The sequence below is a fragment of the Centrocercus urophasianus genome, unplaced genomic scaffold (genome assembly GCF_019232065.1).
Source record: "Centrocercus urophasianus isolate 14NV4802_14NV808 unplaced genomic scaffold, USGS_Curo_1.0 seq_20, whole genome shotgun sequence".
NCBI classification, from domain to species: domain Eukaryota; kingdom Metazoa; phylum Chordata; class Aves; order Galliformes; family Phasianidae; genus Centrocercus; species Centrocercus urophasianus.
The window spans coordinates 12,470,300-12,487,424 of record NW_024884756.1 but is presented as its reverse complement, the minus strand read 5'-3'; the positions used below and the strand labels follow the sequence as shown (position 1 = coordinate 12,487,424).

General features: G+C 38.5%; 1 protein-coding gene across 1 annotated transcript in view; it reads left to right on the top strand.

Moving 5' to 3' along the window:
• The window catches only part of PARD3B (par-3 family cell polarity regulator beta), a 354,547-nt gene that overhangs the window by 203,190 nt on the left and 134,232 nt on the right, over positions 1 to 17,125 (top strand). The window contains exons 17-18 of the mRNA XM_042822376.1: positions 12,067 to 12,273; positions 13,262 to 13,496. Of these exons, the coding sequence (XP_042678310.1) occupies positions 12,067 to 12,273; positions 13,262 to 13,496 (442 nt within the window). The remainder of the gene's footprint in view (positions 1 to 12,066; positions 12,274 to 13,261; positions 13,497 to 17,125) is intronic.

Genomic DNA, 17,125 nt, shown 5'->3' with positions numbered 1-17,125 from the left:
GTTCCATGTATTGACTGATTTTTCAGTAGGTTTTAATGCTCTTGAGTTTTCTTGCTTTCTTTGAGCGCATGTAAACTCTTAGCATCCGCAGCATGAAGTGTCATCCATTATATATTTGTTATCAGGGATTTTGCCACAAAGAGAAATTATGATTCATTACCTGTTATTTCCTTTTCCTCTTACAGTGAGAGAGATGAGCTCAACTAGTTGCTTTCTGCTCCTTCTTGTGGGACTGTTTCTTCCTGTTCTTCTGATTAAGCATGTGATAGAAGAACCATTGCAGTTTTTTTTGTTTGTTTGTTTGTTTTCTGTACTAACACTAACATCAGTGTTTTGAAATCTGAATTTAGTTTTCTGGTCTCAAGTAAATTCTTCAGTATGTATCCCTATCTATTATGAACACTGACATACACATTAAGGGTCAAGAGAAGATACTGATGAATAGCTCTGAATAACTGTGATAATATATATGAAGTTTTGAGAATTATTGAGAAATATTGAAGTTATTGATCGCTATAAACTTATACTCAACCTCAGTATGGGTTGTTTTCTGTTGCCTTCCTGACAACCAAATTTTCCTCTTAATGCAGATAGAATACCAGTCTGTAATCAGAGAAAAACTTAAGAAGGTAAAAATATTGTATTAAAAAAAAAAAAAAAAAAGATGGATACAGGGCAGAATACAGATGTGAATGTTCACCTTTAATACAAAGGAACTGGTAAGTTAGTACTATTAAATAGATGGCAGAAATGTTTGGAGCAAGATGATAATTGAACATGAGACATCTGGTCGAGTGTAAAAAGGCGAAATGAGATATTCTGCCATTGGTAGAGAAATCTGTGTGTGGTATTTGATAAGTTTGAAATAGTTCAAAATGTTGAGGTGCCTTGTTGTTAATGGTTATGAGACTGGCTTTTATGCTGGCTCGAGCAAAAGCTCCTGGTTTCTAGAATATGAGTGATACTGTGATTGTCTGTTTTAAGAAACTACTGAAGAGTTAGTAACACAAGTAATAGTATGTATGTACGTATATCTTCATTGCTTTAGAAATACAGCTGAGAGTCAACATTACTGCAATGAGTAAAGCTTTACAGCTTTATGTTCTATGGCTGTGTGTATATGTTGCTAAATATACTTTCCTTCGTGTGCAAGTAAGCTGTGTGACTGTGGGCAGTATCTGGATTTTGAGGACAAGGAGAGATCCAAGCACTATCTTCTCACTATTAAATGAGCTAATTATAAATGTCAAAAATGGGATTACTAGAAAGAAAGACAATTATCGTTACAAAAATTTCAAGATCTTAAATGGCAATGTCATCTGCAGTATCACATTGGAATTTGAAAACTTTTATACCTATTAACTCTCAAATTAACATAAAACAGTTAACTAAAATATATTTTCATCTTTTTTGTTTATGTGCTGTATCTCTAATACCATTCCTTCGTACACATATTTCTTGTCTGGTTGGTTGATGATGAATGTTAACTCCTGCTTTGCACATGAATGTAATTACTCCATCTCCATCAAGGTGTTTTCACTAGAGGTCAGGTCCTACTAAAATCAGCTGTCAGTTTCAAGCAAAGCCAAAGCTATTATTAAGGATCTGCAGGTTAATATTACAGAAATTAATGTTATCCAGTGTATTTTGGATGATTCCGTCAATCTTGTCTAAAGAAAACATCAGCAGAGAAGGAAACCGTTACTTAAGAAAATAAAAAAAAAACAATGTACTCTCTAGAAAACAATCTTTAAAAATACTTAAGTATTTGTTAAAGCGTTTGTTTTTCAACACCATGCAACTAGAAAAAAATGCAGTGAGAATTTGTCAAAATATAAAATTAAATTAACTGTGGAAGTCATTTACCTGGACTGCACTCAGCACAGACACACACATAAGGAAAGAAATAACTTGGGGAAAATGCTGCAACGCGCTACTCCTGCGAGCTGCAGTTTGAACAAGTGCTCTTGCCTCAGAGAGTTCACATGCTGATGTGTTTAAAGCATGAGGTAGTATTTCAAGATAACCGATCATCTATGGTGAGGCACCTTTGTACTATTTGTACTTTTAAAGCTATTACTTCTTTCTACACCTTTGATTCCTTGAATAAACTTTTGAAAAGCTTAAAAATAAGCTTTTGAAAGAGTAAACAGGTTCCATTTGACAGGAAAATAAGCGCACTTGTTTCTTCTCACTCCTTTAGCAGGACTAAGGGGCAAAGAAAGATGTCCCCGTGGATTGCTAAAATAGCAAAGAGCTATTTTTAACCTATAAATCACTACTTTGAATCTAACTCTGGCTGAGCTTACTACCGTCTGACATTTGTGCTATAACTTGTGCAAAATGTGTGAATGCTGTCTGATTCTTGTGGGCAAGTATATGTGATACCGGTGTATGGTGCCAGAGGCAGATAGCTGTCAAAGGCCAGATACCCAGCAGCCCTAGGCTGGCACGTAGTGGAAAACTGTTGATTTTCCCCAAAGGTTTTGGTTCCTAGAATTGGACCAGCTTGTTGAAAATGAGATGTCCTGTTCCAGTTGTGCAGTCCCTGTTAACGTGAGCACATTTAGCTTGTGATTCTGGATTAAGACTCCTAAAAGTTGCATTTGGGATCAGTTGTATTGGATCCCATTCTAGGCATAGACTGTAATTCAGCGTTTGTTTAGGGAATTGCACTGTAGTGACTTGCTTTGAAGGGTTTGAACGTTGCATAGTCCCATAAAACACCTCCTGTGTAATAGATTTTGAAGTGTCTCTGATGGATCCAACTGCCAGGTAATTGAAGCAGATCAAGTTAAGGCCTAGTTCTATAGCTGATCCACTGCACTGTGTCAGTTTCTGATATTGCTGATCTAGACTCTGATTATTCAAGCACATCCCAATCTACTTGAAGTTTGACTCTGGCTCATGCTATCTGAGTGTATGGAGTCCTTAGGCGGAATCATGCATTTCCCAGTGCTATTCAGGCTTGACTTAAAGGAAGCCTTTATTTTTCTACGACTAACCATCTTTGTTTTCTCTGAAAAATCAAATTGAAGCACAATTTGATTGTGCTTCACTCATATCAAGTGATCATGATTGCAGTGCCACTATGGCGTATGATACCATTGCTGTTTACCACCCTGTTGGACCTTGGGAAATGTGATTTTTTTTTTTTTTTTTTTTTTTGCCATAACTTAGGATTGTATTTTTTACTAACTTTTCTAGGCACGTTCCTGCTGATTGATGAGGAATGTCAATGAGAAGAATTAGTCACCCTCCAGTTTCATTTGACCCCACCTTTCTGCAGCTCAGTACTATATTATGTTTAAGACATAATTCTCATCAATTCTCCATGTGTTGGCCTAGTAAAAGGGAACGCAGTACTGTTATTTGTGGACAGGGAAGAAATACAAATAAGTTCAGATAGAAGAATATGAGGAAAAAAAAAATATTTATTTGCCATTACAGTTAGATTATATTCTAAGTTGTTCCAGACAGTTTTATTTGCATTACTAGTTTTCTATTTAAGCACATCATAGTGATGCAAAACGGTGTATTGCAAAAATAATGAACGTAATTCAGTAATTAATAGAGTAACAACTTTAGGATACTAAAACTGGCTGATGAGGAAAGAAGACTTAGAAATCTGGGGAAGTTCCCCTTTCCAAGGACATTACTTATGACTGGGTGCATATTTGCTGAATGCCTAAGAATTAAATGAGTTTTCAAAAAAATACAGATTTGAGAAACTAACATTATTTAATGCCTCATTCATGTTCTTGCCAATTTTTGTTTTGTTCTTTATAATGTTCTGTTATTAAAAGGACACATCATGATGTGCATACCTGACTGTTCTGAGGGAACAGTAGTACCATACATCTCCTGACAAACGTGAGTTGTACAGAAGTAAATTGCATGGCCTAGGTGTCTGAGTTAACCAGGAAGCAGAAGTGATGTTCTGACTTTATTTCTAAGGATGGCTGGGATTGTAATCCAATTGTGAGCTGTGTCTGTTAAGCCCCCAGAAGACTGCCAGATGTCCTTGGGTACAAATCTGTGTCTTTGCACACTGCAGAACAGTTTAGCAAACTCCTTGGCTGCAGCTGTTTACAAGGAAAATTTCTTGCCAAATTTTCCATGATTTGGATATGATTTCTCCACAGATTCACTTTCATGGAAGAAAGCCCTGAGAACGTTTCTCATGTTTTAAGAGCAACAAAATGAGTGTTCTTAATACCGAAGTTTTAATTTTACTTATTTTTGTCTCTGCACACATGACCCTCTGCCCTCTTGAATTCCTTTTAGCACCGTACGTTGAATGTAATTTGAACGCATAGGCTGAGGAGTATGAATGAATGCTCCTGTCTGGAAAACAGCACGTTTCCCACTCAGTTATTCAGATATTGCAGGAGGTGTCTTCTTTGGGTTTGTATCCTTCCGGAAGCAATGGTTATCTCTGCAGTGAGACCAAACAAAGACGTTTTATTACAGAAGACAGCTTGAAAATGATAGGTGCAGGTGAAGTGTGTACAATGAAGTTAGGTGAAGCTCTCAATACCACAACTGTGGGTGCAGCTGTTAGGAAGCTATAATAAAACACTGTTAGCAAACTTTGAAGTATTCAAATAATCTTATTAGGAAATAAAAAGGAACTTTTGTTCAGAGCTCTTGTGGGAAACCTACATAAGCCTTTCAAATTTTGTGTGTCTGAGAGTTTGAGCCAGAGCTCAGAAACATTTCTCTTAGTCAGTGGTAGGATTGGCAACATTTTATATATTCCTGTTGAAGAGCTGGATTTTCACACAAACTTTTTTAAAACCATTTCCAGATGAGATTTCTTACGTTCATAAACAAAGCAATTTCAACACTGTGTGTTTTCATGAAAGGCCCTTAGTGTGTGTGTGTGTGTGTGTGTGTGTGTGTGTAGATAGGCAGATTGCAGGTATGTTTGTACATTTTGTGCAGGTAGTCCACAGGCAAATTCAAAATGTGTATTAATTTCTTAAATTGAAAATTAAACCTGCACAGGTTCTATTTAAAAATAATAATAAACAGGAGAAAATAGGTTTTCATAACTTTGGAAAAATCACAGAATCACAGGATGGCCAGGGTTGGAAGGGACCTCAAGGATCACGAATCTCCAACCCCCTGCCACATGCAGGGCCACCAACCTCCCCATTCAATACCAGACCAGGCTGCCCAGGGCCCCATCCAGCCTGGCCTTGAGCACCTCCAGGGATGGGGCATCCACAACCGTTCTGGGCAGCCTGTTCCAGCACCTCACCACTCATAGTAAAGAGAAGAAATCAGTCTATGAACCAAACCAAATATAGACTACGAGTAGCAGATGTAAGTTCACTATTTCTTTTGATCCGCTTTATTTTAAAGTGTACTAAGAACTAAACTGTATTATTTTCTATGCTATTAGGACACACTGATCGCCACAGTAGGTGATCCTGGTATAGATCAGGGTTTTTGAATAAGGGGTTATCTCTGAGAATGGCTTGCTTAGCCTCTATTTGCCTGAGACAGAAAGTCTGAGTCCTTGGAAGCTTTTGTAAATACATTTCAGAGTCTTCCCAGACGGAGATGTTTGCTTGTTTGTAGCTGGCTAATCCACAAGTGGCTCCCTGATAAGGTTAATGCCCAGTTAATTGCTCCTAGCCTTGACATGCAGTTTAATTGCTACTTGGCCAGTATATGTTTATTGGTTGCTTTGTGCAGAATTCTAGCCTATGTAGTGATGCAAACCATGGACTGGTGGAGGGCAAACAAAATAAATACAGTATTTTATGTTCTTTTAATTCAGAGCCAAGTGGATTTGGATGAAGTGTTTATTTAGTTTGCTGGCTGCTTCAGATGCTGTGGCATATTGATTCCTTTTATTACTAGCAGCCATTTAACCTGACCTCTCTCAGATCCAGTATTTTAAAAGCCATAAATTTTAACTTCACTTAAGAGCAAGGACTGAAATGCTGTGAAAGCCTTTTTATTAGCAGAGCTTTGCCTTACTTCATGTACGTGTGTCACCCATGGCAACAATATTTAGAGCATCTTAAATTAGAGTGGCTGTTGGGCAGTTTCGTGGTGGTGGGGTTAGCAATAAAGAGATCTCATAAATATCTCAAGCATGTGGGATTCATTGATCAGTGTGGAGATGGGTGTACGAAAGAAATGCCTTTATCAGTAGCAAAAGGAATGTTCTTTCCAGGTTATTTTGCTAAAATCTGATTTCATTTCCTACTCTTAATGTTCACAGATAAGGCAAAGCAAACAAACATAAGAGAAGTGCTTTGCGTAATTTATTTTTTAATTGCAAGTTAAATATGTTTAATTGAAATGTATTTTTCTGCATTGCCTCACTTTGGCTTTTCTTTTTCGTTAATAATCTTGTTTGTTGATGCAGCAGCCTAAATTAATCCCTGCCTGATGCTGAAAGCAGTCTGTAACGTGCAGCCTGTGTGAGTGTTTGTAAAAATGTGCCCAGGCCAAAACTTGATGACAAAAATGATGTACCACCACATTTTTTTTTCCCCCCAAAGGAAAATAAATGTGAATAAAATGATTGATATAAGAGGATTTGTTTCTGCATTCACATGCAAATAACGCACAAAGAGGCTTTGAATTAGCGGAGAAAACAAAAAATAACCTCTATGTGAACTTTTTACTTCCTTATAATTTGTTACTTCAGATTTAAATCAGTCCTACTTTTAAAAATCTGATTTCAGGCTGGATGACTAAGAGTGAATAATAATTCAGCAGGCTATTTCAAAATAGGCTTAGGGTTACTGAAGCTGATAGATTGTAACCATGAATTTAAGGTAACTCTTGGATTCCCTTCTCTTGTTCAGCTACTGATGAAGTTTCCTCCTCTGTCCCTGAGGTCAAATTTAACATTCTAGATGTTAGCTTCATACCATTAAAAATGACTTTGTTTGAATAGTAGTGCAGGGACTCTCACTTCATGTTAAACTTTGGCCCAGGAACAAAAATGTTGTTTTAGCTTATGAGAAGTGTAATTTATATCAATTAATCTGAGAAAGTGTCACATTTCCCAATTGTTTAAAACAGGATTGAAATCTTTGACCTTATCAGAAGGTGGGTGTGGAAGAAGGAGTAAAGCAATCACAAGGCACTAGAATCTTTATTACTTTGCAATTCCAGACTGATCAATTTACAAGGTGCCTGAAATCACAGGGGAATCGTATTTTCTAAAAACTGGACTTTTTCCTGTCTGCATTGCTTTTCCTGTACCTGCTTTCCCCCAGCAGGTTGTAACAGCTATATCTAAAATCAATTTGATATACATAAATATCCCTGAGGAGAAAGCTCCTATTTTGTAGGTCAGGAAGCTTAATTTATACTCAGGCCTATCCTGAGGGCGAGTATTGCCTTTTGCATGGGTAGGGAGAAGGCAGTAGCCTGCTGGAGGAGGAGGCCTTCCATGCCTAGGAAAACTATGAATGTAGAACTGTCCTGTGAAACAGAAAGTTATACAAGATGTTAAACTGGTCTATCAAATAAACTACTTCAGCAGGTAACATTTAGCAACCTTTTCTGCAAAGACAGGCTTTGCTGTGTTTTATTTGGCTTTACCATGTATGCCATTTCTCTCAGAATACTTCTGCATGGTGTGACTTTTTCGTACTTTAGCAATACTTTATGCTGTACATATGATTTCTGAAATATTAACGTGTTTCTTTGCACTGTCAGTGTTTCTTAGTGATAAGACCGTAGAAATCAGCAACACCAGCACACCTTGCTATGATGACAGTAGTCATGCATTTTCGTCTCTTGCCTAATGACTGCCTTATTCCAAGCATGTTCTCTACAGCTGCCTAAAGCTCAGCATACATTCAGGGCTCCAAATTGTGAACCACCATTATTCATAGTTGAAATTGCAGTTTGTGCAAATCTGAGCTAAGTTGCAATCATTATAGGTAGTAAAATAGATTGAAATATCTGTAAATCTGAAGCCTGTAGCTGGCTCTTTTTAATCAGAGGAACTTGTTAAATTTTCCCATGCTTTGATTTCTCTTTCTTAGATATTTCTGCCAGAAGTGAGGCAGTTCGGTGTTCAGCATTCCTGCTTCTAATTTGAAATGCTCAGTTTGGGGTATAAAGTGAGCAAAACGGTACATGTTGTCTTTAATATATGAGAGCAAGATAGTGATTTTCTCTTGCTTTTTTCAACCCTTCATAATATTTTTCTATGATACTTGAATAGTGTTGAAGACAAGGATACCGTATGGTCTGAGGTTATTCTTCAGAAATACTCTCTTAAAGCTCCTTATTTGAAAATCATGAACTAAATGATGTAATGACTTTCAAATTCCTCCTTCCTATATCATTTTCTGCATTGAATCAGTTGACAATTGAGGAAATACTTGTATGTAGAAGTGTGAGAGGGAAAAAATCCTTTGCTGTTGTGTATACTGCCATAAATAAATGAAACTCCATTAAAGAAAATGGTTCACAAAGAAATGAATGTGAGCTAATTTTAGTCACTGTATAACGTCGCAGCCCTGTGGGAAAGAATGATGTCTGTCCACCTGTTTTCTGTTGTTTCTGTTTCCTATCTTGGTCTAATGTTTATCAAAACAGAAAACCATGTTTTTCACTTTGCACACCAATTTATTTAGGGCTAGATGTTCTTACTGGCAGTCTCTTGTATTTTGTGTCTTTGGACATATTTCCATTGGTTAACAGGGCTGGTTCGTTCGTTCTCATACCAATGGTGTCCCTACAGCAGGGATTCATTTTGACTGTTTTGCCGCAGGGCTCCGTTGGTCAGCCTGATTGCTATATCATATGATTCTGTGCAACAGAAACCCTGCTTTTCCCTGCCTGAATAAGTACTTATGTGGTTATGGCTCCTCTTCCATTTCTCTCTGCAAACACGCCTTCGAGGTGGCTTGCCTTGCCCTCTACACTCTTGTTTCGCTTTGATTTTTGTGGCTTACATCTTGCTTTTGCTATGTTTCCTTCTGGACTATGAAAGAGAATGGAATGTGCATATGTGGGGAAAAAAGAGAAGTCTGGAAATACCTGAAACTAATAATAACAGTAATAGTAATAAGAGGACAGAATGTAAAGTACATGATATTACATGAAGAGGAAAAACTTTGGTAACTGTTGATGTTGAAAAGAAAATGGAACTACATGTAATACTGCCTTTTAGTTAAAAGATGATTGCTTATGACTATAATCTTGGGATCAGCAGCTTGGTTTCAGGAGTTATCAGGCAGATAGTAACATCAGCTGTTGTTTTCTGAAGTCCAGAAGGCATTCATAAAATATTGCACCGTTGGTAATGAAGTAGATGTTTTTTATCATGATGCTGTAGGAAACAGTAAAATGAGGTCTCAAAAATTTAAAATGCTTAAAAAGAAACATTTCTACTCATAATGAGCAATTAAGTTATTCCTTGCCTAGCTCACACTTTTGCATTCAAAATCTCAGTCACACACCATCTACAAATACCTTCTAAAGAGATTCCACTGTTGTTTTGTGAGGTTTTTTTTCAGTATTTTGTTTTTTACCAATGAGTAAAACTCATGTTTTCACGCTTAGAGCTGTCTTAAAGATGTACAGAAAAGGTCTCCAGAGAGGGACAGGGCAGGGAAATTTCTCTATCGGAGGGTCTGTTTGGTACTTGTTTGTTATGGAGTCTCTGGCATTTCTCAGTACTGCATCCAGTAATAAATGCTGCCTGTGAAAGCATGGGGACTTCCCTGCCTGCTTATGGAAACAACTCAGCTCCCATCTCTTTAGTTGCACACTAATATGTAATTGCTTCAGCCTTACAATGAAAGGAAAAGGGAATGAAAGCCGACCAGGAAAATTAAAAAGTTCTCTCTGAAAACCCTAGTGGATGTGCCCGCGGAAACTCTGACTGAATGTTCGCCTTCTTAATAAAACTGCATTGGTCCTACTGTCATCAATAAGAAAAAACGCTGTCATTCTTCACCTGGATTCAGATGGTTCTTTATGGGGAGATTTTGATAGTAAGTGAGAAACTTGCAGTTGTTGCCAGCAAAATTTCAGACTAAATAATTACAGCTTTAGAAAAGGGTAACTAAATGCCTGATAGTAATTTGTTACTAAGGGGTCACAGTAAGCTTTTGAATAAATGAGGACACCTTTTAAATGGTAGAACACAGGAAGGTTAGAGATGAAATTTCGCTTTCTTTGCCAGTGAGAAATATGGTCAATCTTTGCCATTTTATTCTGTCTTTTAAAGTAGCTCGGTATTTTATGATGATTTTGGCTAATTCATTGTGTATAAGACAATTCTATTTCTTCTAGGGGCATAAGAAAAAATGCAACTTCCCAAGACAGTTTTGTTCTGAATTTTGCAACCAAAGAGTACTCCATTTAATTATTTTTCCTAATTTTAATACTAAACTGATAACAATACATGGAAGTTGCTGTAAGTCTGTAACTATTCTCTTAAAAATATAAAAACCCAGGAAGTTGTTGCTAATTACTGCTAATATTCCTTAAACGGGCCTTCTCAACAGGACAAAATGGCAAAGTAATGGCTGTTTGCACAGGAGGAAACACATTTTGCCAGTAACTGCTCAGTGTCCCATGCAGCTGTCTAAGAGTCGTGTGTGACACAGGGCCTGTTCTCTCTGACTGGCTGCACTAGTCTTCTAGTCTGAGTAATTGGCTCTGCTCTGCAGGAGACAGACTCTAGCTGGCATTTAACCCCAGACTTTTACCAAGGCACGCAGCTGAGGACTCTAATTTAACATAGCACTGCTTGTCCTGGGATGTGTGAATAAACACCCTTGCGCTGGCTTTGGACACGGCCATTTCAGGTACCTGGGCGCTGCCGCAGCCTGAGACAAGCACTGGCTGCAAGATCTCCTGAGGCAGTGGGTGCTGACAGATCCTCGGGCCCTGCTGCCCATCGCAGCCACGGCACTGTGTGCTTCTGGATGTGGGGCTGTGGCCTTGCAGGTGCTGTGGATGCCTGCCGCCATCCCACAGCAGATAGCAGTCCTCAGGCTTCAAGGTGGGGCTCTGGGGCTGCCATCAGTGTAGGCCCAGCCAGGCTGAGGGCTGCACCTGCCTAGGGCTGCAGCAGCAGGCCACCCGTCGGAGCTGTTTTCTGCCTGAAAAACAAGGAAGTGTTTCCTCTGCTGATCAGAGTGGCTTTCACTTTGCTGCTTTTTACAGTGATTACGCTTCTCTTGTCTGTTTTTGCTCATTCTCAGGCTGAGATAGGCACTACAGTGCCTCTTCCTGATGCACGCTTTTGTAGTGATTTTAAGCACCACTGTGTTGTATGCAAGTCACTGTTCTAACTCCATTTTAGCTCTCGCTAATTTGGCAATAATGGTAGTCTCCAGAATGGCAATTAGTGAACAAAAGAAGGCTGCACTGTGACCTAGAAACCAGGCTTTCCTTAAACTTGTTTTCTCTTTTTTCTTTCTTCTTTTTTCAGCTACGTTTCAGTCTGCAGGGAATGGAAGCATAAGTTGCCTTACGTAGACACTACTGATGATTCTCTGTTTTCCATTTAGGAACTCACTCATCACAATGTCTTAGTTCAGAAATACCTGTGCTCTAGGGTTGCTAAACTGACCACATAGTATTAACATACCATTCTTTCTTGTGATCTTCAAATCTCTTCAGGTGCATCAGGATATGGACATACATGCGGAAGTCTTCTGTTCTTATATTGTCCTATTGCTTGTGTTAGTATCTGTGTAAAATTTGAAATCTAAAGTATTTTGTACTCTCAAAGACAAGGCATTTTGCAAGGCAAGGTCTGTTTCTCAGGATGAGGAAATAACCCCATCCTTAGCATTGGTGCAGACTTGAAAGTAACAAAGAGAGCTTGCTATTGCCCATCACTGTTGTTAGGTCTATAAATCACATGCCATTCCCTCCAAGTCTGAATGAGGATCTCTTCAGAACTAGCTTTAACTTAATGTTATTTTTAGAACAAATTACATTAATTGCATACTGTTTCAAAGGCCTCAACTAATAAAGTACACAATTAAATATACCCATTTAATAATTTTAATTTCACTGTGTGGTTTTATGTGTAAAAACTTAACTATTTTCCAGATGCTTCTGGCAAGGATTTTGGTCCTACCCTGGGATTGAAGAAGTCCAGTTCTCTTGAGAGTCTTCAGACTGCTGTAGCTGAAGTTAGGAAGAATGAACTCCCTTTTCACAGACCCAGGCCCCATGTTGTCCGTGGTCGGGGGTGTAATGAGAGTTTCCGAGCGGCCATTGACAAGTCTTACGATGGACCAGAGGATGTAGAGGAGGGTATGTTGCCAATGGTGCTGTTTCAGGGAACCACCTTCATTTAGTATTGCTGAGGGCTAACTTAGTACAATACATAAGCAAGTGATTTAGTCAAATTGAATTTGATCAAATTTAAAAAGCTGCTTATGTCTTGCTGAATGAGAGCTGTATTTGTAGTGCCCCATACAACCTTGACTAGGTTTAGTGTAAAGTCTTCACTGATCTCCTCTGGGGCAGGGGTGCGGTGGAGGAATTAGAATTAGAACTCAATCCTTAAATAATTATGTTTTTCAACTTTAAGAAGCAGCTGCCTTCTTCAGATTACACTAAAAATTATCTTGCTTATTTTACGGAGCTGTCTACAATTCCCCTTCAACTAGGAAATTCATTGCCTGGTATAGGCAAGGCAGTGTGTTGATAGCACCCTGCTGCTCATTCATTCTGTCACCATGCTCTTAAAGACCCCATTTTGGAAATAATGTCTCCTTCATCACGAACCATAAAACTGTGCTTGGATCCTGAGCCCCCAAACAGAAACAACACAGGTCTTCTTCAATCAGGCAGAACAGTTTGTCTATTTCTTCTTCAGCTATATTAAAGTGGGAAGATTCCAAGGGGTGAATGAGATCATATTTTTACTGTGTTGGTTTTATTCAATTACTACAGTCTCTAGTTGAAGCAAGAACAGGATGAAATGTTTGCAACTTGGCATATCAGTTTTCTTGAGCTGGTGGATAAGCCAGATTTCAAGCAGTGTACTGTTTTACCACGTCAGGTTTTCTTGTCAGGATTAATACTCAATAACAAGTCACTATAATAATTCTGTATTTAATTTACAGTAGAACTTTGCTTGAATTCACTAGATACGTTTAGTCTGCTTTTTACGTTATTCAATTAAATAAGTATGTTTTGTGAGTCATTTGAGCACCTTCTAGACACCTGTGCTATATTTCATGTGTTTGCATTTTGGTGGCCCCTTACTTATCCCCATTATTTCTTTCTTCTGCAGATGGTTTCTCTGATAAGAGCTCTCACTCTGGTCAAGAAGCTCAGAACATGGAATCTGTCCCTCCAGGGAACCCTGAAATAGAAGATGTTGAAACCAAAGTGAAAAAAGACAAAAAAAATAGAGAGAAAGAGAAGAAAAAAGAAAAGGGCAAAACTAAAATCAAAGAGAAGAAAAGGAAAGAAGAAAATGAAGATCCAGAAAAGAAAAAGAAGAAAGGCTTTGGTGTCATGTTGAGGTATGTCATTTTAAAAAGCAAAACAGCCAGCCGTGCTCATTATGACATGTGAAACAAATGGTGCTCTCATAAAGTAGTGGAAAAATTATTTCATTTGGACTCAAAATAATGTTTATGTTATTTAAAAAGAAAGCAGTTTATACTTTTACACCAAACTTGTGGCTGAGGCAGAAGACATTTGGCAGACAAAATGTCTTTTTGTGCCTTTGAAATTCATTCCCATATGCCAGAAAAAAAAAAATCAAGGTTTCAGGCTTAAAACAAGCATGTGTGTGGGGCGTAGGTTTTGTGGGGAATATTTCTGAGTCACATGTGACCCACTCCCATATTCAGACATTTGCCTCCTCTTCCCTTGCTTGTCTGCTTTCTTCACAGGCATTGGGAGAGAGCAGAATTGCTTGTGCTACAATAAACACATGTGACATTTGCTGCTACTGGAAACTACTAGCTATGATAAAATCTTTACTTCACAGCTTCAACCATTGTCTGCAGTGGCCCAGAGATTGTTATCCTCCCTTTTTGGCACACAATTGTTTGGATTTCCTCCAAACAGTTTTGGCTTTTGACTGGTTTCATGTCTCTGATCAGAGACTAGACAAAACTCATCTCAACATTTCCTTATTGCTGCTGTAGACTTTGGTGATATAGTCACTCTGCTTGCTGTCACCGCTGCCTCTGGTACCTGTTCAGTCTGTTGAGTAGAAAAGCGTTTAATTTAAGTGATATTTACAGTTAATATACATATGAATGAAATTTAATTGTCTCCTATATTAAGAGGTTATTTGACTATATGATCATGTGGTTACCTCTGACAAAAATACTGTTAGCTTTAGGACACTGGGCTGATGATTGGGCTCGATGATCTTAAAGGTCTTTTCCATCCCAGCTGACTCTAGAACTGATATTTCCTATCATGCTCTATTTTAGACAAGCCAGGTGAACACAGAAGCTGCAACTGTTGCATAAGTAAAGATGTATTTAACTTGTAATTAAGAAATTGTTGTGTGGCATCATTCAGTCTGCAGTGATGTTCATTAGGACACTGCTATGTAAGCTCACATTGCAACTCTCTGTTGATATGTCTCTGGAGCTGAATGGTTTGTGCTATACTGACATGAAAACTTTTAGCTGTCTTGCTTCCATATGTCATCAAAAGGAATCCATAAATTGAGGAGATATTTTCAAAAATATACAGGCATCGTTATGTGCCAAACTTGTATGATTTCAGCAGTTGTTAATGTAAGTAAGATGAAGGTACAGTCTGCATTCAAATGGGGCTCTTTAGTAATGCTGGAGAGGCACATACACCTGTGCATTGCACGTGCATTTGTGTTCATACTGCTTAAAGAAATGGGGCTTAACATGGAACTGCAGTCAAAACACTGAATAATTAGGAGAGTGACTTCAGCAGCTCTTTTTGTATATGTACAGCTTTATGTCTGTTTCCATTCATTTTAACTGTTTGGAGTGGATGGGACTGTGAGAAGAGGAGAGGTCTGACAAAAACAGAAGTCTTCTGGTTCGTGTATTGCTAGGAGAATTGATTAAATTTGAAGTGCAAGGTCTATCTTTTGGAAGCATAATGCTTGACCCAGAAAGAGCAGGGGATGACATCAGAATCCAAGGCAAGTGACTGCAGTTGACAAAAAATTCGATAACAATCAATATGCAAAGCTGAGAACAATAGGTTACCATTCTCAGTGATTCACTTTTTCAGATTGTATTTCACATTCTGGTTGTACACAATCTTTACACATCTGTTCCTTTCATACGCGTGTTTTTTATTCCATTTGTCTTCCCAGCCAACAGTGATGGTTGTTAATATTTATTTATGTGTATGGCAACACAAATGCGAATTTCTGTCCCACACCACTGAAAATCTGTACAGAGTCACAGAGATGGTGGGAAGGTGTTATAGAAGAGCTTCTAAGAGCTTTGTAAGAGCAAACAGCTTGGCTAGCATGCTTTTGGAGGTTCTTTGGCCTTGTGAGTGTTTCATCCAGAATTTACAAAATTGTTTTTCAAAACAAATTTCCTTCATGAGAAAATGGGAGACCTAGGGGACCCCCAGCCATGTCAAATTGAAAGAAGGGAAATGACCTGTAAAAGATGGAACAAAGGCAAACAGCATGGCTTTGCAAAAGAATCGGAGGGACCACATGAGCTCAAGAAGAACAAAACCAGACTGGTATTTTTTCAGGGAAAAACTGCTGCTGGTGTTGTGAAAAACAAAAACAGTGAATTTGAACACTTTTTTAAAGGAAAGAATGGGAAAAAAAATCAGTGAAAGGCTTGAACACTGAATAAATGCTAGATTCAAGAGGTATTTTTGACACTAGAGTTTTGCACTGCTGTGAAGAGTGAGGAGACTGTCAGGAGGACTAGAGATGAGACTTTGCAGTAAGAAGGCTTAAATGATCAAGTATTTTAGCAGCACGGATGGAAAGAAACAGCCAGACTTTTTTATGACACAGTGGAGATGAAACTGGCATGTTTTATTGGTAGAACATCTGCGGAAGGAAAAAAGAGGAGCTGTGTATGACAAAGTTGTGAGCTTCTGCAGCAGGCAAGGTGACTACTAATTCTTGGTGGTTTTAAGAGAAAAGTAGAAAGAAGGATTTAGAAACAGATAGAAGCTCAGTTTTTGACATGCTGAGTTTAAATTGGAAAGGAAGCCTGCCATAGGAAGCACTGGAAGTGTAAACACCATAAGGGAGCAGAAAGCTGGGTGGAGAAGGAAATCTGTGGCGTGCCTGCCGCAGATGCAGTGGTAGTTGTTTTGTGGTTCCATGAGTGGGACACTTCTCCAAAGTGAGGGATAGGGAGTGCAGCCCCTGCTGGGCTGCCAGGAGAAAATGGGCTCATAAAGCTGGTGGCAGAGGTGTGACAAGGATTTATCTACCTGGGACAGTGCAATACCATGAACTTTTAGTCTGTTCTAATGACTGCAGTCATTTGATCATGCTGAGAACCACACTGATATGTTCATATTTCTCATTTTTTTCTGGGCTGCTTTGTTCAGAGCTATTTCTTCTCTGCTTGCAGAATTGGGTTGAGGTAAGTCAGGGAGGATCATCTGTGGTGAAAGCTCCCTGGCCAGAAAAGCAACGAAAATGTTTGAGCTTTCACCAGAAAGCTCAGTGCTAATGAAGGCACACTGTACTGTCTGCAGAATGGCTAGGAGTCAGATGGGAAAGAGAACTGGAGTCTGATGTAGCTGCTAGAAACATCCCACTTGTCTGTGACAGAGGATTTGTATTATGCTATGGTCATGTTTACATCTATAGGAAGTTTTATCTTGATGATATATCCCTGTGAGTTGGGCTTTTTCTGCCTTTAATCAGTAGCAAAGCATATCAAGATACTAAGACGAACCCAAGTATTTATCTGTAGTATAAGAAGGGCCTTTAGTCTTTTGTAGCTGAGATTTTTGAACATATTGGAATTGCTTCTGCATTGGGTTTTTGCTTCTTTTTTTCCCTTTTCATTTTTTTTTTTTTTTAAATTTAACAACAGAAAATAGCAAAGCTGTTAGCAGTTGCTAACAGATTTCACTTAGTGCCTCATCTGTTGCTCAGCTGCTATTTACTTGTAGTTCCTGGTCTTTTTTTTTTTTTTTTTTTTTTTTT